This window comes from Schistocerca gregaria, chromosome 4, assembly GCF_023897955.1.
Source record: "Schistocerca gregaria isolate iqSchGreg1 chromosome 4, iqSchGreg1.2, whole genome shotgun sequence".
Lineage (NCBI taxonomy): Eukaryota > Metazoa > Arthropoda > Insecta > Orthoptera > Acrididae > Schistocerca > Schistocerca gregaria.
The window spans coordinates 324424277-324448214 of NC_064923.1; the positions used below are offsets into that span (position 1 = coordinate 324424277).

At 44.9% G+C, this 23938-nt stretch overlaps 1 protein-coding gene across 5 annotated transcripts in view; it reads left to right on the forward strand.

Moving 5' to 3' along the window:
- LOC126266784 (irregular chiasm C-roughest protein-like) overlaps positions 1–23938 on the forward strand; it is a 1732081-nt gene that overhangs the window by 1533254 nt on the left and 174889 nt on the right. For all 5 annotated transcript variants that reach the window (XM_049971325.1, XM_049971326.1, XM_049971327.1 and 2 more), the window contains one exon: positions 12694–12942. In XM_049971325.1, coding sequence (XP_049827282.1) covers positions 12702–12942 — 241 coding nt within the window. In that variant the 5' untranslated portion in view covers positions 12694–12701. The remainder of the gene's footprint in view (positions 1–12693; positions 12943–23938) is intronic.

A 23938-nucleotide genomic window follows, 5' to 3' on the forward strand; every position in this document is an offset into this window, starting at 1 on the left:
ATTCATCTGGAGGTAGTCCCTCTACACTGCTACAGAGCCTCGCTGTTCGTCAGAGGACTGCCATATCGCCCTACTATGCTTCCAAATGACTTCATACTTATAAACCTCCTTCAAATCCAAGTAAAATGTAAATTAAGATAATTAGCTACTCACAATTGCTGGTACTAATATGCATTTCATTTCTTGGTTTTGATTACAAATTCCGATCTAATTGGTGTTCTGATTTAATATTAGTTACGGGACAGTTAAGGGAAAAAGAGAGCACATAACACTTCGATCAGTGAGACAAGCTGCAAGTTCTTTGCTTTCCATATTTTGGGACGAGGTAGTACGGACCAAAATAAGAAAACATTGTCTAGTAAGTATGGGCTCTAAAATGCGTATCATAAGAACTGTGAGCGCCTCTCGACTTTCGATACCGTGAAATAAATCTCTTCTTTCAAGCTCATTGCTTTCCATATTTTGGGAGTTGCTAGTATGGACAAAAACAAAACAAAAAGTCCAGTAAACAGTGGTTCTAAAGTACAATCCTTAAGAGCTATTAACAGGAGACACATTTCTTCTACTGTATAAGTGCTCATACCTCTTAAGGCAAGCATTTTGAAGCTCCTGTTTACCAGACAATTTTTCCATGTCTTGGTCCATACTAGCTCCTCCCAAAGTACACTGTGTGATCAAAAGTATTCGGACACCCCCAAAAACATACGATTTACTCCATATTAGCGACCTCAGTAGCCATTAAACACCGTGAGAGAGCAGAGTGGGGTGCGCCGCGGAACTCACGACTTCGAACGTCGTCAGGTGATTTGGTGAGACTAGTGTTATACATCTGTAAGTGAGATTTTCACACCTCTAAACATAACTAGGTCCACTGTTTCCGATGTGATAGTGAAGTGGTAACGTGAAGGGACACGTACAGCCAAAAGTTACAGCCCGACCTCTGTTGAGACCGCCGACAGTTGAAGAGGTTCGTAATGTGTAATAGGCAGACATCTATCCATACCATCACACAGGAATTCAAAACTGCATCAGGATCCACTGCAAGTACTATGAGAGTTAGGCGGGAGGGGAGGAAACTTGGATTTCATGGTCCAGCAGCTGCTCATAAGCCACACATCACGCCGGTAAGTGCCAAACGACGCCATACTTGATGTAAGGAGCGTAAACTTTGGACGATTGAACAGTGGAAATGCGTTGTGTGGAGTGACGAATCACGGTACACAATGTAGCGATCCGATGGCAGGGTCTGGGTATGGTGAATGCCCGGTGAACGTCATCTCCTTGTGTGTGTACTGTCAAAGTAAAATTCGGACATGGTGGTGTTACGGTGTAGTCGTGTTTTTCGTGGAGGGGGCTTGCACCCCTTGTTTTTCGTGGCACTTTCACAGCACAGGCCTACATTGATGTTTTAAGCACCTTCTTGCTTCCCAGTGTTGAAGGCAATTTGGGAATGTGATTATATCTTTCAACACGATCGAGCACCTGTTCATAATGAACGGCCTGCGGCATAGTGGTTACATGACAATAACATCCCTGTAATGGACACCTCAGGTACTGGGAAGTGACCACCGTGAAGGACAGAACATTACCGCTGATGGGTCTCCGTGAGCATAAGTTTTCTTTTTTTTTTTTATGAATCACCTACTGATCTTGCTGAATATATTGCGGTGCTAGGCAGTAACATAGATCCAATGAAGGACACGCGCGCAATCCGTGGATGTGCAGTGCGGACGACCAATTTGCTCAGTGTTCATTTGTTTAAGATGAAAAAAGTGTTGTAATTCCTCAGAGTATCACGAATGTTTGGAAAAGTCTTATTGATAAAGAGTTCAAGCTGTCCGATGGCTACTGACTCTCACTTCGTAATACCATACGGGCGAGTTAAATAGATGCTGACGGAGCGCTACAGAAACTCGTTCTCGGAGGAAAAAGGAAAAAAAGAACTGGGAGGTCGCGACGAATGGCCATCTGAAACTTTTTCCTCGCCCTAACCGAAAGTGGCTGAGCACAGCACGGGGGATCCTCACTCGAAAAACTCCGGCAGGCGCTAAGCTCGCTCGCCGCCTCTTGGCGAGTGGCTCCGGTCAGCTCTGCGGGCTCTCTCCGTCTCGTCTCTTCTCGTTTTGTTTTGTTTCGCTTTGCTTTGTGCAGCTCTAACGCGCAGCCCACTTCGGGTAACGGATCTGCGTGCTCGACGCGCACCGAGCGATTATCGGGAGAAATAAGCGCACTAGGGGCGCGGAGCGCGGATTAAAGCTGACGCCCCTCGTGTGACGGGCTGCTGAGAGGGGGGGGGGGGGGAGGGGGGAGGGTCTCAACCAACACTCGACACGGACCGAATAAATCTGCTTGAGGCGCCTACACGTGAACCCTCGGTATGTTACCTGCAACTCATTCGAGGACGGCACTATCTGGGTGGGTGTAACATTATTCAACAATCTCTTGATAACACAGTCCTCGCGCCTCCGCTCCAACTTACTTATTTTTACTTCAAAGTATCGGGCATGTTGTAATGCCTCACCCTCAAAAGATGGTAATACAATTTTATTCTTAAATAAACAATTAGAAATAAGTAAAATAAATTACCGAAGCAAAATATTCATCGCGAAAACATGATTAGCTGTTAAGCAAGAGAATTTGAATATTGCTTTCATGTATAGAGTGTTTAAAAGGAAGTGTCACACATTCCGACAGGAGGTACTATAGGTCAGAACTAGTTCCTATAACGATATGTAATGAAACCAATACCTGTCGAGAAAGTTACAGTCTGTCCTCACATCCCCATCTGTTCTTTACTGTAAGTAGAATCAGAAGCTACAGGCAGTGGTGCATGTGGTTACCACACATCCTTCAGCCCTACTTCGCAGTTAATCGCGCACTCTTTCAAATACAACTGGCTCCATTTGGACTGCGCCACATGCATTGGCCACACGCTCCTGTATCGTCTGCACAATGTTGATAAGTTGGGCAAACGCCAATGCCTTTAAATGCCCCCATGGAGGAAAATCCAACTGGCAGGCCATGCTAGCGGACCCCCTCGACCAATCCATAGCCCATGAAACATTGCGGTGAGCAGCTGCGGAAAATGTGTAGGTGTTCCGTTGCACGTAAACCACAGTCGTTGTCTAAGCGCAAGGGTAATGTTCTCCAGTACCGCAGATAGTACATCCCGCAGAGAACTGCAACAGTAAGACGACCTAAGCCACCAAATACTACACATTACTCGTCACAAGTAAAAATGTCCGTGTCTCAACAAGCAGGCATATAATTATCGGAACTTTTATTCCGGTTTTGACCAATACTGCCTCCTACACTAGTAAGTTACACTTTTTTAAAACATGCTGTGTATTACCGAGGTGACAAGGAGATGACAATGGTATTATGATTATTACTACGTACAGAGATATATTCCCCTATTTTTAAACTCGATAATTAATGCTGATTAATAAGTTACGAACCAACACCAAAATTACGATTTCCGATTCCTGCGGGTTCATCATCGGTGCATTCTCAGCCTTGCGTCATTTGAAAAGAGGTCAGTTAGGTACCCTTCGGACCACGCTACACCCCTGCAGTGTCGTTTGGTCCATCGAAGGCGCCGTGTTACACCAGTGTAAGTGGTACACCATTCTTGGCAGACACGTTGATATATAAATATTCGGGCAGTATCATTCACGGCGTGGTCATGGACAGGTCCAGACACAATACCTCCTTTTTGCAGTTCTATAGCGTCTACACGTTACCCATCACTGCTTGGTGCCATTGCTACACCATCAAAAACACTCCAAAGCGACCGCAGTACTCTACTAAGTCGCTAACTATTACTTTGTCCCGCCATGTGTGACCATGCAGCTCTCTTAGAATGAGATGACAATTAAATCAAGACCCTAAGCTGTCGACAGGCGTTGATATACATCAACGAGGACATTTGAAAATGTGTGCCCCGACCGGGACTCGAACCCGGGATCTGTTGCTTACATGACAGACGCTCTATCCCTCTCAGCCACCGACGGCACAGAGGATAGTGCGTCTGCAGGACTTTTATCCCTTGCACACTCCCCTTGAGACCCACATTCCCAACTACATTCGTAGCGCCCCTGCCCATTACACTAATTACTCGCGGCAGACAACTTTACCGAGTCCGGTAAGATTCCTTGGTAAGAGGACTGGTACAGGATGCAGACGGCCTCGTGATGCCAACTGAGGAGTACTTGACCCAGTAGCAGCGGCTCCTCGGAGTGCAAAGTCTGCAAAACGGCCGGCAGAACAGTGTGCTGACCAGATACTCATCGACACCTCTCCGCATGACGCAACAAGGCAGCCGATGATAGGGTGGCCGATACAAATTCCTCGAGCCTTCACGGGCTGACGAGCAGCTCGTGAAATTAAGCAATTCGGAGGCGCGTGTAGGAATTTCTTAGCGTTCAGTTCGGTAAGTATGAGAGTGTTACGGAAATGCTCCACAAGCTTGCATGGGTAAGGAAGAGGACACTGTTTTCGCGAAAGGATGTTAAGAGACTGCGGTAGACTGTAGAACGATTCTGCAGTGTAGGACGAAATAAGGGAGCTTTTGGTTCGTACAGAGGCATACAAGCAATCACTTTTCCCAATGACCAGCAATAGTTTAAAGCGTCCCCCGTCGTAGTGTAAAAAGTGGCTTGCAGTATACGTATTTAGTCGTAGAGAGTTTCGCAAATTCAGCCGATTGACTCACTGATTAAGGTTAGTTACTCAACAAACCGACGAGATATTTAATTTCAGTATCTACCTGCACTGATGGCGACAGGTTTTTCTATATCCAGTAGCGATTTGTTACTCATTGTAACTCTAACATTTTACTAACCTCCAAGCTAAAAATTTGGCAAAATATGGCGGCTTACATTGTCTAGATAGACTAGTAGTGGAAGTAGCTACAAACTTTTCAAAAGGTACGCAGAGCCATGGAAAAAGGAATGAAGCTTAGTAACCTGAATAAGAGGAGTTACCAAACCGTGAAAGTGAATCAAGAGTGTAAGGCTATTCCACAGAGATAATGAAGGGCCGTGATTGATTGAGGGTAGTTTGTCTCGCACCTACAGTTGAGAGGCAAGCGCTTGGCGGTGGGCTCATTTCATGGGAGTAACAATGCACTCCAAAAGGGAGAAAAACAGGCCTCCGGGATAAGGCGCAGTGGAACCGAGAGGGCTGTGCAACCAGCCGGAAAGCGTAGGCCTCGATACGCATCCGCGGGTCCCAGCGGTGTCACCCCACGCTTAGTGGCTGCCTCTGTCATTCTGTAATGCTGCAGATACACACCGTTCGCAGATCACTGTAACGAAATACGGTTTTTTTAACTGTATTATGTGTATGCTTTCAAAACATGGGTGTAGAGAATAGTAGTCCAACCAACCGTATCTTTCACCTTACAAAAAGCAGGATGAAAATATAGAGGAAGCTGGTACCTTGGAGCCTCTAATTCTCAAGTAGCTCCTCATCTGACAGCTCGGGGCTGAGTGCACCCCATTCCAGTACTCCCACCAAGCAAAGATTCCTGCCAGTACTGGGAATGAAACCCGGGTCCTCTGCACTGCAGCCATCTACGCTAACCAGTTTGGTGCTGATGGGGCCTTTATGAGGAACAGGGTGAACCAGAAACCACCGAAAAAATTTCGGGGGTTGTTCAGACATTTTTTCTGAGTGGTTTGATACGAAGAACACGTGGTCTCCGGTAGATCGTTACAGAATAAAAATGTGATTATGATTATTCGTTTTCTTACTCCATTTACCTTTGTTTCAGGGAAAATATCTTCACAACAGTGAAATACAATATACTATCCGATCACCAAAACACAGAAAACTGAGTAACGCGACAAGACTCTGACGAAACATGTATACTTTCATCACAGTGTGTTCAGTCTGCTCTAATAGTGTACATTAGGATACGTAATAAATGTGGATCTGTTCACTTTGAGGTATTGTTCGAAAATTCGACCACCATGGACACGTCAGTGTGTACAGCGACGCGCCATTGACTGCCTTACACACGTCAAGAATCCCAGAAGTTTGGGTACTACTTTTGGGGCTGCGGCAATCCTAGCGACCAGGTCAGTGCGAGTAATGACCATGTTCTCGTAAGCTAGTCTCTTCACATGCCCCCAGAAGAAGAAATGTTCGTACGTTTCTCTGGAATCCAAATTGGTCTTCCACGAGATCGGCTTCTACCAATTAACGTGGATCATAAATCAAAAGAAACGCTGCTTGCCACGGGACTCCACGAGTCTCTTATACTAAAATAATGAGATATTATTCCTTTTTGCGGGAGACGTCTTAAGAAATAATATCTGATTTGTTGTGTCGAATAATTAGTCTTTGAGGCATTATCCTATTCATGAAACGTATCGAATCAATAAATTGGAAACTAATTGGCTCATTTCGCACTTCGTAGTTCACGCAGTCTGCTGATCATAGATGTCAGATTGGTACTAGCACAAATATTCCGTCTTTTTCTTCTAAGAGAGATCAAGGTGGCCGCACTGTGTGTTTTTTAGGCGATTTATAGAAGACTGAAACTACTTCGACAGACACTGTCGCTTATCTCGAGCGATTGCGCCTCCATACCTATCATAAATTTTAAAGACATTTCCACTTCAAAATGCTTCAAAAATCAAGTATGAGGAATATAACCTTACCATTATACTCAGTCATGGTGTTCAAGAACTTACTAGTCCAGAAACTCATATTAGTAAATTTACGTTTGTTGTTTTGACTTGTTTGACCACCAATCATGTTAGGTTTGCTCTTGCATCCAGTGAGTTATCAAGCAGCCTTCACTGGTCGAAACTCTAGCCATCTCCACACACTGATACTCGGAGAAATAAACCTTTTAAAAAGGGCAAAACCCTCCAAAGAAGAGTGTCTTTAGCCACCGTCGGGGTGTTACAATCTACCGGTCATTGACCGCGGGAACGACGCGGAGTGCCAACTTGAAATGAGACAACTGCAGCATTTGTACAATGAATTCAACCCTTAGTGCAGAACGTGGCACGTGCTACGCAAGTCGAAATAGCCCACGGATCCTATTGGCCAGGCCCGACCGCTACTGGATCCAGGTCCCTCCACCCCAGATGTGTGTCCAGAGCAATTAACTCCCAGACCCAGAGCGACACCAGGGCTTACCGGATTGGCCTGTTATAAGGTGACCATATTTCCTAGGCCTAAATCCGGAACACATTAAAATTTTTGCAAAATAGGCTACATTTATTTATTTATTTATTATTTGAGAAGAAGGTTTCAATTAAATGTAATAAATAGAAAATATCAATTAAATTTGTTACAAAAAAGCACATTTACATTTTATTAAGGTGAATGAGTGTGATCAGGGCAACTGTATTTATCAGTGCTGTGAATTTTCTTTATCAAGTCTGTATTTTTCAACGACATACGACAAAACTCGACACAACTTTCATCATAATTTATTCTACCTACTAACATTGCTTTCATGGTTTCTACAGCCAACTGTGTTTTGTCACTATAATAAGGCGCACACAGATGACAAATGGTAGTACTCGAGAGACCAGCATACACTGCGTTGGCGACGCTAAAGTCAACGAGAGCGTATATTATTGTTCGTCTGTTCGAGTTACTTTGTATTTCGTCTGCATGTTTGCCATGTCTGCCTCTTCCATGGCTATCAGAAAATATGCAGATTTCTTCCTTCTTCTGTTCGAGTTACGGTTAGAGCCGTTTCGACCGCGCGAATGCGTTCGAGTGCGCCTTTTTACAGTTGCCGTGGTCTCTGACTGCCCATTAGCTGTTCGACCTGCGGTCAACACGTATTTGCACAGTAGAAACAGTTTGATAACGGTTTCGACAATTTGTCGTACCCTCTCGTCAAACAATTTCCCACCCTAACTAAAACTAATAATTAAATATACCGATGCAGGTGAAATGAATGTCTAATTCGGGACAAATTGGGTCATGATTGTTAATTTCGGGACAAACTGGTGTCCCGAATTACCTTTGAAAAAATTCGGGACAGACACACAAAAATCAGGACTGTCCCGAAAAAAACGGGACGGATGGTCACCTCACCTGTTAGGGAGTGAGCATGAATCCTTAAGCCTTAGAATCTGAAAACATCAAGAAGTGGGATGAAGTTCCCGTCGCCCCCCCCCTTCCCCCCCAAATAAAGTCCCTAATGGCAGTTCGTCCATGTGTATATAACTGGATCAGCAGAGAGGCAAAACTGTTTGTCTGGAATAGAGGTAAATGAGAGGTTTGGAGCATATGACGGGAGCAAAGAACGTGGGTACTTGAGCCTTCGTCAGCTTAGTTCAGATCTCATGGTCGAGAGCCTTTTATTCTTGTTTGAAGAGACATTCGAAGGGGTATCGATAATGCATGACTGTGACCCTTCTGGCAGTGTGGGGCGAAACACCTTCGATCTCCGCTTTCAGCCCAGATCAGGCCTCCCCAAGGCAAAATTGCCGCACTTGAAACGTAACAAGCAGTGCTCAAGGTTCCAACTAGGAACCAGCACCAGGAGCCCAGAGGAATCGTTAGCGCTAGGATTTCACCCGGAACAAGTCCCTCCCACTCACCCCCGGTTTTCCCAGACTTTCTTCGGCGCCTGGGCATCGTTTCAGTTCACCCACGTGGTTCACCGCATTCGGCTGCACTTGGAGTGAATGTTACAATAATATCTTGCTAGGTCTTAAATTTTGCCAGTTAGTTAAAATACACGTTACAAAAAAACGTACACAATTGGCCTCAGTAGTGCCGGGTACTTCCACGGCAAACATAAGAGAAAACAGTTTAGCACTAAATTCTATAAATACGAGAACTCAGTATTCAGATGAATATTGTATGAGAAACATACTTCTACGTGAGGAAAAGTACCCAAAGCTAAAACAGTATAAACCTACCCTCAAAGAGTAATTTGCTTGGAGAAAGAGGAACCACAGTATACTTGACACTTAAGTTTCAGAACTCAGTATATGTGAAACAAGCACCAATGTTCACTATACTTCAAGAGGGCATCAAAATTACTTTGTTCTTGCTAGATCGAACCAAGCTGTTTTTGCGTGCTATTCACTGAATAGTTTTACTGAAACGTTTCAGGGGTGAAAGAAGAACTAGCATAGCATGAAGGACGTTTTACAGCCCTGAAACACCGCAGCATTAATTTCCTCCATAACTGCTCTGTAACAAACATTCACATCACATTATTATTTTTTTAAAAGTAGTTTGAATGACATTTACGAAATTAATAAATCATTGGTTAAAAACAGACAGGACAAAGAATAACGGCACATTATTTTCCTGAGACGTTTGCAACAGCATGTAGGTCACTAATCAAACAGAAACAGTCCCAATTCTTTGTAACCTCGTTTATAATGCGCAGCTATGGCACTGGAAGAATTTACAAGTTAAAATTCACCCTTTACCCATGCAGATACTAACGAAATATGTCATACAAGTAAATATCTTACTGCTTTCATTACGCATTTCTACTTTATGACATTCTTATATTCTTCAATTTTCGTGAGCTACTGTGAGTGCCTACATAAACAAAACAACCTCCACTTATTTCTATATAACGTTGATTTTAGACAACAGAGTTATTGGACTGTATCCGTGGCTTTACTACCGACATGACAGATGCAAGACCATTGTTTTCGCATTGTATGTTTGCTTTGCTGTTTCCCTCAAATAAACGTAGTATAATAAGTTAATGAAAACTTGTCCTTATTGCCCTTAAATAACATCACGTTATTTTTTGTTTTCTATTGCTAGCGATGCTTTCTATTCTCCATAAATATTTTTATTTATTTAATAATGCAGATTCATATTACATTACTATCCAGAAAAACTTAAATTTCATATCGTTACTGAATCTTGTGGCCAAGAAAGACACGAAACCCATGCCTACTACAGTAGTACAAGTTTATATGCCAACTAGCTCTGCAGATGATGAAGAAATTGATGAAATGTATGATGAGATAAAAGAAATTACGCAGGTAGTGAAAGGAGACGAAAATTTAATAGTCATGGGTGACTGGAATTCAAGAGTAGGAAAAGAGAGAGAAGGAAACATAGAGGTGAATATGGACTGGGGGAGAGAAATGAAAGAGGAAGCCGTCTGGTAGAATTTTTCACAGAGCATAACTTAATCACAGCTAACACTTGGTTCAAGAATCATAAAAGAAGATTGTATACATGGAAGAATCCTGGAGATACTAGAAGGTATCAGATAGATTATGTAATGGTAAGACAGAGATTTAGGAACCAGGTTTTAAATTGTAAGACATTTCCAGGGGCAGATGTGGACTCTGACCACAATCTATTGGTTATAAACTGTAGATTAAAACTGTAGAAACCGCAAAAAGGTGGGAATTTAAGGAGATGGGACCTGGATAGACTGACTAAACCAGAGGTTGTACAGAGTTTCAGGGAGAGCATAAGGGAACAATTGACAGGAATGGGGGAAAGAAATACAGTAGAAGAAGAATGGGCAGCTCTGAGCGATACAGTAGTGATGGCAGCAGAGGATCAAGTAGGTAAAAAGACGAGGGCTAGTAGAAATCCTTGGGTAACAGAAGAAATATTGAATTTAATTGATGAAAGGAGAAAATATAAAAACGCAGTTAGTGAAGCAGGCAAAAGGGAATACAATCGTCTCAAAAATGAGATCGACAGGAAGTGCAAAATGGCTAAGCAGGGATGGCTAGAGGACAAATGTAAGTATGTAGAGGCTTATCTCACTAGGGGTAGGATAGACTCTGCCTACAGGAAAATTAAAGAGACCTTTGGAGATAAGAGAACCACTTGTATGAATATCAAGAGCTCAGATGGAAACCCAGTTCTAAGCAAAGAAGGGAAATCAGGAAGGTGGAAGGAGTATATAGAGGGTCTATACAAGGGCGATGTACTTGAGGACAATATTATGGAAATGGAAGAGGATGTAGATGATGAAATGGGAGATACGATACTGCGTGAAGAGTTTTACAGAGCACTGAAAGACCTGAGTCGAAACAAGGCCCCGGGAGTAGACAATAATAAATTGGATCTACTGACGGCCTTGGGAGAGCCAGTCCTGACAAAACTCTACCATCTGGTGAGCAAGATGTATGAGACAGGCTAAATACCCTCAGACTTCAAAAAGAATATAATAATTCCAATCCCAAAGAAAGCAGGTTGACAGATGTGAAAATTACCGAACTAGCAGTTTAATAAGTCACAGCTGCAAAATACTAACGCGAATTCTTTACAGACGAATGGAAAAGCTGGTAGAAGCCGACCTCTGGGAAGATCAGTTTGGATTCCGCATGTTGGAACACGTGAGGCAATACTGACCCTACGACTTATCTTAGAAAATAGATTAAGGAAAGGCAAACCTACATTTCTGGCATTTGTAAACTTAGAGAAAGCTTTTGACAATGTTGACTGGAATACTCTATTTCAAATTCTAAAGGTGTCAGAGGTAAAATACAGAGAGCGAAAGGCTATTTACAATTGGTACAGAAACCAGATGGCAGTTATAAGAGTCGAGGGGCATGAAAAGGAAGCAGTGGTTTCGAAGAGAGTGAGACAGGGTTGTAGCCTCTCCCCGATGTTATTCAATCTGTTTATTGAGCAAGCAGTAAAGGAAATAAAAGAAAAATTCGGAGTAGGTATTAAAATCCATGGAGAAGAAATAAAAACTTTGAGGTTCGCCGATGACATCGTAATTCTGTCAGAGACAGCAAAGGACCTGCAAGAGCAGTTGAATGGAATGGACAGTGTCTTGAAAGGAGGAGATAAGATGAACATCAACAAAAGCAAAACGGGGATAATGGAATGTACTCGAATTAACTCAGGTGATGCTGAGGGAATTAGATTATGAAATGAGACACTTAAAATAGTAAAGGAGTTTTGCTATTTGGGGAGCAAAATAACTACTGATGGTCGAAGTAGAGAGGATATAAAATGTAGACTGGCAATGGCAAGGAAAGCGTTTCTGAAGAAGAGAAATTTGTTAACATCGAGTATAGATTTAAGTGTCAGGAAGTCGTATCTGAAAGTATTTGTATGAAAGTGAAACATGGATGATAAATACCTTGGAGAGGAAGAGAATAGAAGCTTTCGAAATGTGGTGCTACAGAAGAATGCTGAAGATTAGGTGGGTAGATCACATAACTAATGAGGAGGTATTGAATAGAATTGGGGAGAAGAGGAGTTTGTGGCACAACTCGACAAGAAGAAGGGACCGGTTGGTAGTTGATGTTCTGAGGCATCAAGAGATCACAAATTTAGCATTGGAGGGCAGCTTGGAGGGTAAAAATCGTATAGGGAGACCAAGAGATGAATACACTAAGCATATTCAGAAGGATGTAGGCTGCAGTAAGTATTGGGAGAGGAAGAAGCTTGCACAGGATACAGTAGCATGTAGAGCTGCATCAAACCAGTCTCAGGACTGAAGACAACAACAACTGAAGTTCATGACAGTCTAACATGTGTTGGACTGTGGCGATAACAACTTTGATGTAGCTTCCACTTTGCGCAACCGTCGGCTGTTTAGGGGAGGGCCTTACACTATGGATAGGCGTGGAGGGGTGTGAATGGGCGGGACTTGTTCCGGGTGAAATCGTAGCGCTAAGGGCACGTGAAGCCCAGTGACTGAGCTGGCTGGCTGGGAGAGTGTGCTGAGCGTGCGGTGTGCCGGTGTGTCGGCAGGGGCCACGATGCGCCGCCAGGTGTGGTGGGCGGCGCTGCTGTGGCTGGCGGTGTCGGCGCGCGGCGAGCAGCGCTTCGCCATGGAGCCCCAAGACCAGACGGCCGTCGAGGGGACGCGCGTCACGCTGCCCTGCCGCGTCATCAACAAGACGGGCATGCTGCAGTGGACCAAGGACGACTTCGGCCTCGGCACCGACCGCAACCTGTCCGGCTTCGACCGCTACTCCATGATCGGCAGCGACGAGGAGGGTGAGTACCGCGCACCAGTTGCAAACCTACTGCGCCGCCGCAGTGCTCTCGTGTGTACACCTACACCGGCGAGGAGTGTGTACATCCTTTGCAGTTCAGAATCGTTGTACCGTTACTGTTCTCCTGTATGTACAAGTGTCCAATCTGCAGCATTATTCTCGCCCAACGACTGCAGTATCAACGTTTGTGAGTGACACTCCCTACATGGCCAAATGTAAGGAAGATAGGATAATAATTAATAAACGAAGTATGCAGCCAATTTGGTACACATTTGAGGCACTAGCAACGCAGAACTTTAAAAGCGGCAATAGTCTTCAGAAGGCCGAAATTGGGAAAAAATGCAGTGGGAAAAATGAAATATTCTGCAACCTAAAGGTAGAATTTAGATAGGATGGCCCAAAGGTAGGAAGTAGACAGCATAAAATTTCGGTAAAAATATGAAATACAGGGTGTTACATAAAGGTACGGCCAAACTTTCAGGAAACATTCCTCACACACAAAGAAAGAAAATATGTTATGTGGACGTGTCCGGAAACGCTTAATTCCCATGTTAGAGCTCATTTTATTACTTCTCTTCAGATCACAAACACACAGTAATAGAACGCACCAGCTTGACTTCAAACACTTTGTTACAGGAAATGTTCAAAATGTCCTCCGTTAGCGAGGATACATGCATCCACCCTCCGTTGCATGGAATCCCTGATGCGCTGATGCAGCCCTGGAGAATGGCGTATTGTATCACAGCCGTCCACAATACGAGCACGAAGAGTCTCTACAATTGGTACCGGGGTTGCATAGACAAATGTCCCCATAAATGAAAGTCAAGAGGGTTGAGGTCAGGAGAGCGTGGAGGCCATGTGAATCAAGGAAGTACAGTACATATTGACGAAACTAAAATGAGCTCTAACATGGAAATTAAGCGTTCCCGGACACATGTCCATATAATATACACTCCTGGAATTGGAAAAAAGAACACATTGACACCGGTGTGTCAGACCCACCATACTTGCTCCGGACACTGCGAGAGGGCTGTACAAGCAATGATCACACGCACGGCACAGCGGACACACCAGGAACCGCGGTGTTGGCCGTCGAATGGCGCTAGCTGCGCAGCATTTGTGCACCGCCGCCGTCAGTGTCAGCCAGGTTGCCATGGCATACGGAGCTCCATAGCAGTCTTTAACACTGGTAGCATGCCGCGACAGCGTGGACGTGAACCGTATGTGCAGTTGACGGACTTTGAGCGAGGGCGTATAGTGGGCATGCGGGAGGCCGGGTGGACGTACCGCCGAATTGCTTAACACGTGGGGCGTGAGGTCTCCACAGTACATCGATGTTGTCGCCAGTGGTCGGCGGAAGGTGCACGTGCCCGTCGACCTGGGACCGGACCGCAGCGACGCACGGATGCACGCCAAGACCGTAGGATCCTACGCAGTGCCGTAGGTGACCGCACCGCCACTTCCCAGCAAATTAGGGACACAATCAGGACTGCATACGACCGAGGCACACAGGGCCAACACACGGCATCATGGTGTGGGGAGCGATCTCCTACACTGCCCGTACACCTCTGGTGATCGTCGAGGGGACACTGAATAGTGCACGGTACATCCAAACCGTCATCGAACCCATCGTTCTACCGTTCCTAGACCGGCAAGGGAACTTGCTGTTCCAACAGGACAATGCACGTCCGCATGTATCCCGTGCCACCCAACGTGCTCTAGAAGGTGTAAGTCAACTACCCTGGCCAGCAAGATCTCCGGATCTGTCTCCCATTGAGCATGTTTGGGACTGGATGAAGCGTCGTCTCACGCAGTCTGCACATCCAGCACGAACGCTGGTCCAACTGAGGCGCCAGGTGGAAATGGCATGGCAAGCCGTTCCACAGGACTACATCCAGCATCTCTACAATCGTCTCCATGGGAGAATAGCAGCCTGCATTGCTGCGAAAGGTGGATATACACTGTACTAGTGCCGACATTGTGCATGCTCTGTTGCCTGTGTCTATGTGCCTGTGGTTCTGTCAGTGTGATCATGTGATGTATCTGACCCCAGGAATGTGTCAATAAAGTTTCCCCTTCCTGGGACAATGAATTCACGGTGTTCTTATGTCAATTTCCAGGAGTGTATTTTCTTTATTTGTGTGTGAGGAATGTTTCCTGAAAGTTTGGCCGTACCTATTTGTAACACCCTGTATACTGAACTCAACCATTGGTCACGAGTTATTGATAAATTTCTAAAATTATATGTTCCACGCACAGTCTTAATACCATGAATACAGCATTGGAGGGATGTACTAGGGCGTGCGGAGAAGTAATGCCTCTGCTTTCTTATGTGAAAACTCTTAAAACTTTTAAAATAAAACAAACGTTAACATTCTACATCTTTATTCTTTACCTCTACAGATTTATTTCCCAACATAATCATTCTGATGACGAACACGTTTATCAGAACCAGAGACCAGTTTGCTGATACCGTCACTGAAGAATGTTTGACTTTGTGTACGGAGCCTCAACCTCACCCCTGCTTGCGTTGCTTCATCGCTAGGTGTTCCTTAAGGTTTGGAAACAGACGAAAATCGGATGGGACCAAGTGGGGACGGTACAGAGGATGATCAATGACAGTGAACCCAAAGCGTCGGATTGTTGCAGACGTCGCAGTGTTTGTGAGTGGTCTGGCGTGGTCATGTTGAAACAGTATGTGCTCCGTATGTGGACAACCTATTCGAATTGGAAAATCCATTACGGCTCACTGTTTCTCATGCATCGACATAGTTACGCACCGCCATGCTAAACGCTACAATTTGGAGCCCTCTTGCGGCAGCGGGCTGCAAATCAATAGAGATGAAGACTAACGTTGTTGAATTTTGATAACGATTGTGTTATTTAGAAATGTTTAAGAGTTTTTTCATAAAAAAATTGGGAGGCATTACTTTTCAGCACGCTCTCGTAGATTAGGGATTAACAACCCATCAACGTTGAGCTAACTCGAGACGACGCACGAGTGGGTTCTCTACAAAATTGTTACAGCTATTATAAATATTCGTGCTACTACCAACAAGTGTGCAGAATATTTTATATTAAACACATAGTGGTCTCTAATGACCTTTTGAGTTTCGACAGAGTAACTGCTGTCCCTTCAAAAAGAAAAAATATTGTGACACGTTTCCGTCTATTTCAATTTAAATTACAACTTTCATAACACTGAAATTACAGGTCACTCTGTAAATTGCGGAAAGCTAATAGCTTGTTGTTTTATTTTCCCTTTTTTTATTTTTTTTTATTCACCGACTCGGATTAGAATAATCACAACAGTTCCCCTGCATTTCTTATGGTTTTCTTTATTTGCAGGTCTCCATTTTCTTTCCATGTTGCCCTTCGGTATTTTCGTCCATGTTAGCCCAGTATTTATCGTTAAATACTAGCGACCCACTGCGGCATCTCTCGAGTACCACTAGCTACTTCAGCAGGACGATTTTGCTGCAGTAGCGATAGCTTTGTTGAGGAGCCACTGCATAGAGTTAGGAGTAAAATCCAGAAAACAACGTTAGCTAACTGCCCATTGCTCCCAATTTTAGTATATAAAACGATTTAAACAATCAGGAAAGTCCTCAGGAGATACGACTTAATCGGCAGTCGTCATCGCAGTTCACCCCATTTGTACGAAATATTTATAAAGTAAATCAACAAACTCTCCTCGTGAATCAGTTTCTCTGCTAGTGAAAACCATACAAAAATCCCTTCGTCAGAGTAGCCTTCACATGCAGGAAGAAAAACGAGGTGGGGACTTTAATTAGTATTATATAGTAATTCAAATGGTTCAAATGGCTCTGTGCACTATGGGACTTAACAGCTGAGGTCATCTGTCCTCTATAACTTAGAACTACTTATAGCTAACTTACGTAAGGACATCACACACATCCATGCCCCAGGCACGATTCGAACCTGCGATCGTAGCGGTCGCGCAGTTCCAGACTGAAGCCCCTAGAACCACTCGACCACTCTGGCAGGCAATATATAGTAATTATTATTTATTCTGCCTCTCTAGACTTGTAAATTGAGTGTCTTAGTTCTATAAGAGTCTTCACTGTTTCTGATTCGTTGAGCTTGTTTCTTTCCAGATTTTTTGTTTTTATATGATCCAAGCTATTTTAACCATTATTTTTGGCTCGATTTTAATGCGTTTACTGTCGTATTTGGCATCCAAGAGCCTCGGAGGTATAAAAAGAAGTCCCCACTTTCCAACTTTAAAATTGCGAGGGAGAAACAGCTGCCCTCTGTTGATAGCCTCGGGTGCCCCCGAAATCCAGCGGATGGCCGTCGCGTAATTATCCAGTTTGCTAACATGTCGCATCTCGTCGGCACTTTTTCCTCCAACGACCGCGGATGAGCGCGTAATAAGAGTGTCAACCCGTTCCTTGGCGGGCGAGGAGATTCTGAGATTTAGCTCGGATATCCCCGTAAGGCCGGCGGGAACGACCTATTACCGCGTTTTTACTGCCGCACCCGTCGCCGGCGCTCGGCGCAGCAGGGCAACTCGAACCTGCGGAGTACGCATTTCTCCGCACGAGCGAATGGAGCCCACGTATGCTACGGCAGAGTGGAGCTGAAACGAGGGGGTTAGGGGGAAGGGGTAAAGGGTGGTTTGGAGAAGGAAGACGGGAGGCGAGAGATTCACGCTTTGGCACCCGTCTGGGGTGTGCCTCCCGTCTTCTAACAGCGGAGCCTATGCATATTCATGGAGGGTCGTGTGCGAGCCGTAATGAGCGCACACAGCGCCTGTGATCCCGCCAGCTGCGTGCGCCGTCAAGTGGCGAGCACTCGCTCCAAGAAACTGTGCCCTCCGCCCGCTTCTTAATCCCACGGGCGCCTCCTTTCGTCCGAAGAGGGGCGGGCGCAGCGCGGAGCTCTAGACTGTGTTCCGCCACCTTCCGTTCCACATTATCCGGATTAGATCGCGTTTCGGCCGCTGTGACCGAACCTCCTCCACCTCGTCTTCTTTTCCACGTCGGAAATGTTTCTGGACGACGTTCTCATTGACCTAAAGGGCAAAGACATGCCTAGCGATTACATTTTATTGGATAATTTCATCCACTGAGTGGGGAAAATAAAGCTGGCCCGGAAAAAATTCACGCACCTTAACACTGGCAACCAAGGTTACATTATACGCGCCAGGACACGATTAAGTAAGTTCATTTGTCGATCTTAAGATGCATGAAACGCATACTAGAAAAAAAGACGCCTCATGAATGACTTATATGAATGGGAAGGAAATCGGTGGATGTAGTCTATATTTACAGACAAACGAATGATAACGGTTTCAGAAAAACCGATGAATATAAGTGTAGACCAGATGTGGCTTAAATCAAAGAAATAGTATCGGCAGAAATTGAGAGATGTATACCATATAAATTATCAAACGACAGAGCTGATCCTCCTTGGTACAAAAAACGGGTTAGAACACTGTTGTACAAACAACGAAGCAAACATGCCAAATTTAAACAGACGTAAAATCCCCGAGATTGGCGATCTTTTTCAGAAGCTCGAAATTTAGCGAGGACTTCAATGCGAGATGCTTGTAACAGTTTCCACAACGAAACTTTGTCTCGAAACCTGGCAGAAAATCCCAAGCGATTCTGGTCGTATGTGAAGTATGTTAGCGGCAAGAAACAATTAATGGCTTCTCTGCGGGATAGCAATGGAGATACTATCGAAGACAGTGCTGCCAAAGCAGAGTTACTAAACACAGCCTTCCGAAATGCCTTCACAAAAGAAGACGAAGTAAATATTCCAAAATTCGAATCGAGAACAGCTGCCAACATGAGTAACGTAGAAGTAAATATCCTCGTAGTAGTGAAACTAAAATCACTTAATAAAAGCAAGTCTTCTGGTCCAGATTGTATACCAGTTAGGTTCCTTTCCGAGTATGCTGATGCATTAGCTCCATATTTAACAATCATATACAATCGTTCGCTCGACGAAAGATCCATACCCATAGACTGGAAAGTTGCACAGGTCACACGAATATTCAAGAAAGGTAGTCGGAGTAATACACTAAATTACTGGCCCATATCGTTAACGTCGATATGCAGCAGGATTTTAGAACATATGTTGTGTTCGAACATTATGAATTACCTAGAAGAAAATGGGCTATTGACAACACAGTCGACATGGGTTTAGAAAACATCGTTCCTGTGAAACACAACTAGCTCTTTATTCACATGAAGTGTTGAGTGCTATTGACAAGGAATTTCCAATCCATTCCGTATTTCTGAATTTCCGGAAGACTTTTGACACTGTACCACACAAGCGGCTCGTAGTGAAGTTGCGTGCTTATGGAATATCGTCTCAGTTATGTGACTGGATTTGTGATTTCCTGTCAGAGACGTCACAGTTCGTAGTAACTGACGGAAAGTCATCGACTAAAACAGAAGTGATTTCTGGCGTTCCCCAAGGTAGTGTTATAGGCCCTTTACAGTTCCTTATCCATACAAACGATTTGGGAGACAATTTGAGCAGCCGTCTTCGGTTATTTGCAGATGACGCTGTCGTTTATCGACTAATAATGTCATCAGAAGATCAAAACAAACTGCAAAACGATTTAGAAGAAATATCGGAATGGTGCGAAAAGTGGCAGTTGACCTTAAATAAAGAAAAGTGTGAGGTCATCCACATGAGTGGTAAAAGGAACTCGTTAATCTGCGGTTACACGATAAATCAGTCTAATCTAAAATCCGTAAATTTAACTAAATACCTGAGTATTACAATTACGAACAATTTAAATTGGAAGGAACACATAGAAAATGTCGTGGGGAAGGCTAACGAAAGACTGCTTTTCATTGGCAGGACACTTGGAAAATGTAGCAGACCTACTAAGGAGACTGCCTACACTACGCTTGTCCGTCCTCTTTTAGAATACTGCTGGCCACGCTGGATTAGCCGATCGGTCTTAGGCGCTGCAGTCATGGACTGTGCGGCTGGTCCCGGTGGAGGTTCGAGTCCTCCCTCGGGCATGGGTGTCTGTGTTTGTCCTTAGGATAATTAAGGTTAAGTAGTGTGTAAGCTTAGGGACTGATATTCTTAGCAGTTAAGTTCCATAAGATTTCACACACATTTGAACATTTGAATACTGCTGCGCGGTGTGGGATCCTTACCAGATAGGACTGACTGAGTACATCGAAAAAGTTCAGAGAAAGGCAGCACGTTTTGTGTTATCGCGAAATGTGGGAGAGTATCACAGACATGATACAGGATTTGGGATGGACATCATTAAAAGAAAGGCATTTTTCGTTGCAACGGAATCTTCTCACGAAATTCCAATCACCAACTTTCTCCTCCGAATGAGAAAATATTTTGTTGACACCGACTTACATAGGGAGGAACGATCACGAAGATAAAATAAGGGAAATCAGAGCTCGTACGGAAAGATACAGGTGTTCATTCTTCTCGCGCGCTATACGAGATTGGAATAATAGAGAATTGTGAAGGTGGTTTGATGAACTCTCTGCCAGGCTCTTAAATGTGATTTGCAGAGTATCCATGTGGATGTAGATGTAGATGTAGATGATTCGTGCAAGAGAAAGCACTTCACAAATTAAGCGTGTCAATAGCGCGTTGGGCCATCTCTGGTCCTTATACAAGCAGTAATTCGGCTTGGCAAAGATTCACAGAGTTGTTAGGCTCCTCCTGAGGGACATCGTCCCAAATTTTGTCCAATTGGCGCGTTATATCCTCAAAATCCCGAGCTAGTTGGAGATCCCTGCTCATAATGTTTCAAACATTCGTAAGTGCGAAGAGATTCAGCGACCTTTCTGGCCAAGGTAGGGTTTGATAAGCACGAAGACAAAACTCCTACCGTTAACGGGCTGGCATTATCTTGCTGAAATGCAAGCCCAGCATGGCTTGAGTTGTAGGGCAACCAAAAGGAGCCTAGAATATCGTCGACTACCGCTGCGTTGTAACGGTGCCATGGATGACAACCAAAGGGATCCTGCTATGAAAAGAAATAGGCGACAGTCAGGTTGGTATGCCATCACTGTCCGAGGCGTGTCCTGACACATCTTCGGCTTGGAACCTTATTGGCTGGAGTAGAACTGTGCTCAGAGATGAGTCCTGCTTCGAACTGAGCCTCGATGACCAGCAAATACTTGTTTGTAGATCCCCCCGGGCAGCAGTGGGATACCAGCCTGACTGTTGCCCGCCATATGGCCCGACAACCAGGAGTGATAGTCTGGGATGCCATTTCTGTTCATAGCAGAACCCCTCTGGTTGTCACCGACGGTATCTTAACAACACTTCGGTACTCCGTCTACGCCACGTTTTATTGCCCTTCATGTCAATCCATCCTGGGCTTACATTTTAGCAAGATAGCGCGAGCCCGCAGACGGCGAGAGTTTCTACTCTTTGTCTTCGTGCTTGCCATACCCTACCTTGGCCAGCAAGGTCGCCGAATCTCTTCTCAACTGACGATGTTTGGAACATTATGTGAAAGGACCTCCAACCAGCTCGGGATTTTGACGATTTGGCACGGTATCTCTCAGGAGGACATCCAACAATTTTATCAATCAATGCCAAGCGGAATATCTAGTTGCATAAGGGCCTGAGGTGAGCCGTCGCATTATTGACTTGCTCAGTCTGTGAAACTCTTTCTCTTGAATGAATCATTCAATTTTGCTGAAACTGTAATCACTTATCTGTACATGTACATCACATCTACCGATTTCCATCCCATTGGTTCAATTTCTTCGTGGTGCGTCTTTCTTTGTCTTAGTTTATTTTTCAGACCAGTTACACTTTGCCCATCCTTTACATGTACAGGGGTTGGGCAATAATACGGTAACAGCTAAAAAAGAGCCATTATCATTCCCATTACAACAATTGAAATCTCCTGTTATTCAAACCAGCTTCTAGGCGTCTCGGGATCGATAAATACGGGTTCTGCGTGGTTTTAAGGGGGCCTCGCATCATTCTTCCAGCAAACAAGCGGCAAGTTCACATAAACCTGATGGAGGGGCATAGGGATCAGGCACCGCTCTCTGCAAAGTAGACCACAAGGGCTGAGTAATATTGAGATCTGGAGATTGTGGTGGCCAGGGCAGGTGCGACAATTCATATTCATGTTGACAAAACCAGTTCTTGATGACGCCAGCTGTCTGAGCACAGGCCATGTCGTCTTGGAACACAGCATCACCATTGGGAACTGCCGTACAATGCACCCGATCACCCAAAATGGTCACTTAACACTTGGCAGTAACACGATCCTGCATAGTAACCATAGGGCTCATGGATTATCACGATATGGTTGCCCAAATCGTCACCGAACCCCAGCCGTATTGGGCTGGAAACAAGACTCATCGAACCAAATGACACTCTTCCATTGCATCAGAGTCCAGGTTTTATATCTTCGACACCACGTTTCCTGTTATGGGCATCCTCATCACTGCAATTCCCTGCGTATGGAACTCCTGTTGTTTTAGTGTTGGCAGAGTTCGTGAGTATGACATTCTGTTCTGTAGTGACTTTTGTAAGGCAACGGCCTTGCCTCAGTGGATACACCGGTTCCAGTGAGATCACTGGAGTTAAGCGATTTCGGGCGTTGTCGGCACTTGGTTGGATGACCATCCAGGCCCCCATGCGCTGTTGTCATTTTTCAGGGTGCACTCAGCCTCGTGATGCCAATTTAGGAGCTACTCGACCGAATAGTAGCGGCTTCGGTCAAGAATGCCATCACAACGACCGGGAGAGCAATTTACTGACCCCACGCCCCTCCTATCCGCATCCTCCACTGTGTATGACCCGGCGGTCGGATGGTCCCGGTAGGCCACTCGTGGCCTGAAGACGGAGTGACTTTTGCAGCTGTCATTCTGATTTTTCGTCTCAATCCTCTTCTGTGAATGTCCTTCACAATCAATCAGCACAAACTTTTGTCCTCTTTATGACATAATAGATGACGTTTTTCCGCTGTCCCTGTATGCGGTATAAATCGTCGAAAGGGTGCCGCTTGAAACAGCAAAGGGTTCGGTTACTTTGGTTACGGAACCACCAATCACAGGAGTGCCAACAATTTGCACACTTTCGAATTCACTCAGCTCCGAAACAATGCACGCACAACCACACAGAACACTGTCCTGACGACGATTGACGTTTGCAGTTGGTGACAGATCTGGAGAATTTGCTGACCAGGGCAGCAGTAGAATATTTTCTGTATCCGGAAAGGCCCGTACAGGACCTGCAACATGCGGTCGTGCATTATCCTGCTGAAATGTAGGGTTTCGCAGGGATCCAATGAAGGGTAGAGCCACGGGTCGTAACGCATCTGAAATGTAACGTCCACTGTTCAAAGTGCCGTAAATGCCAACAAGAGGTGACCGAGACGTGTAACTAATGACACCCCATATCATCACGCCGGGTGATACGCCAGTATGGCGATGACGAACACACGCTTCCAATGTGCGTTCACCGCGATGTCGCCAAACACGGATGCGACCATCATGATGCTGTAAACAGAACCTGGATTCATCCGAAAAAATGACGTTTTGCCATTCGTGCACCGAGGTTCTTCGTTGAGTACACCATTGCAGGCGCTCGTGTTTGTGATGCAACGTCAAGGGTAACCGCAGCCATGGTCTCCGAGCTGATAGTCCATGCTGCTGCAAACGTCGTCGAACTGTTCGTGTAGATGGTTGTTGTCTTGCAAACGTCTCCATCTGTTGACTCAGGGATCGAGACGTGGCTGCACGATCCGTTGCAGCCATGCGGATAAGATGTCTGTCAGCTCGACTGCTAGTGATAAGAGGCCGTTGGGATCCAGCACGGCGTTCCGTATTACCCTCCTGAACCCACCGATTCCATATCATCTCGACCAACACGAGGAGCAATGTCACGATACGATAAACCGCAATCGCGATAGGCTACAATCCGATCTTCATCAAAGTAGGAAACGTGAAGGTACGCATTTCTCCTCCTTACACGAGGCATCACAATAACGTTTCACCACTCAA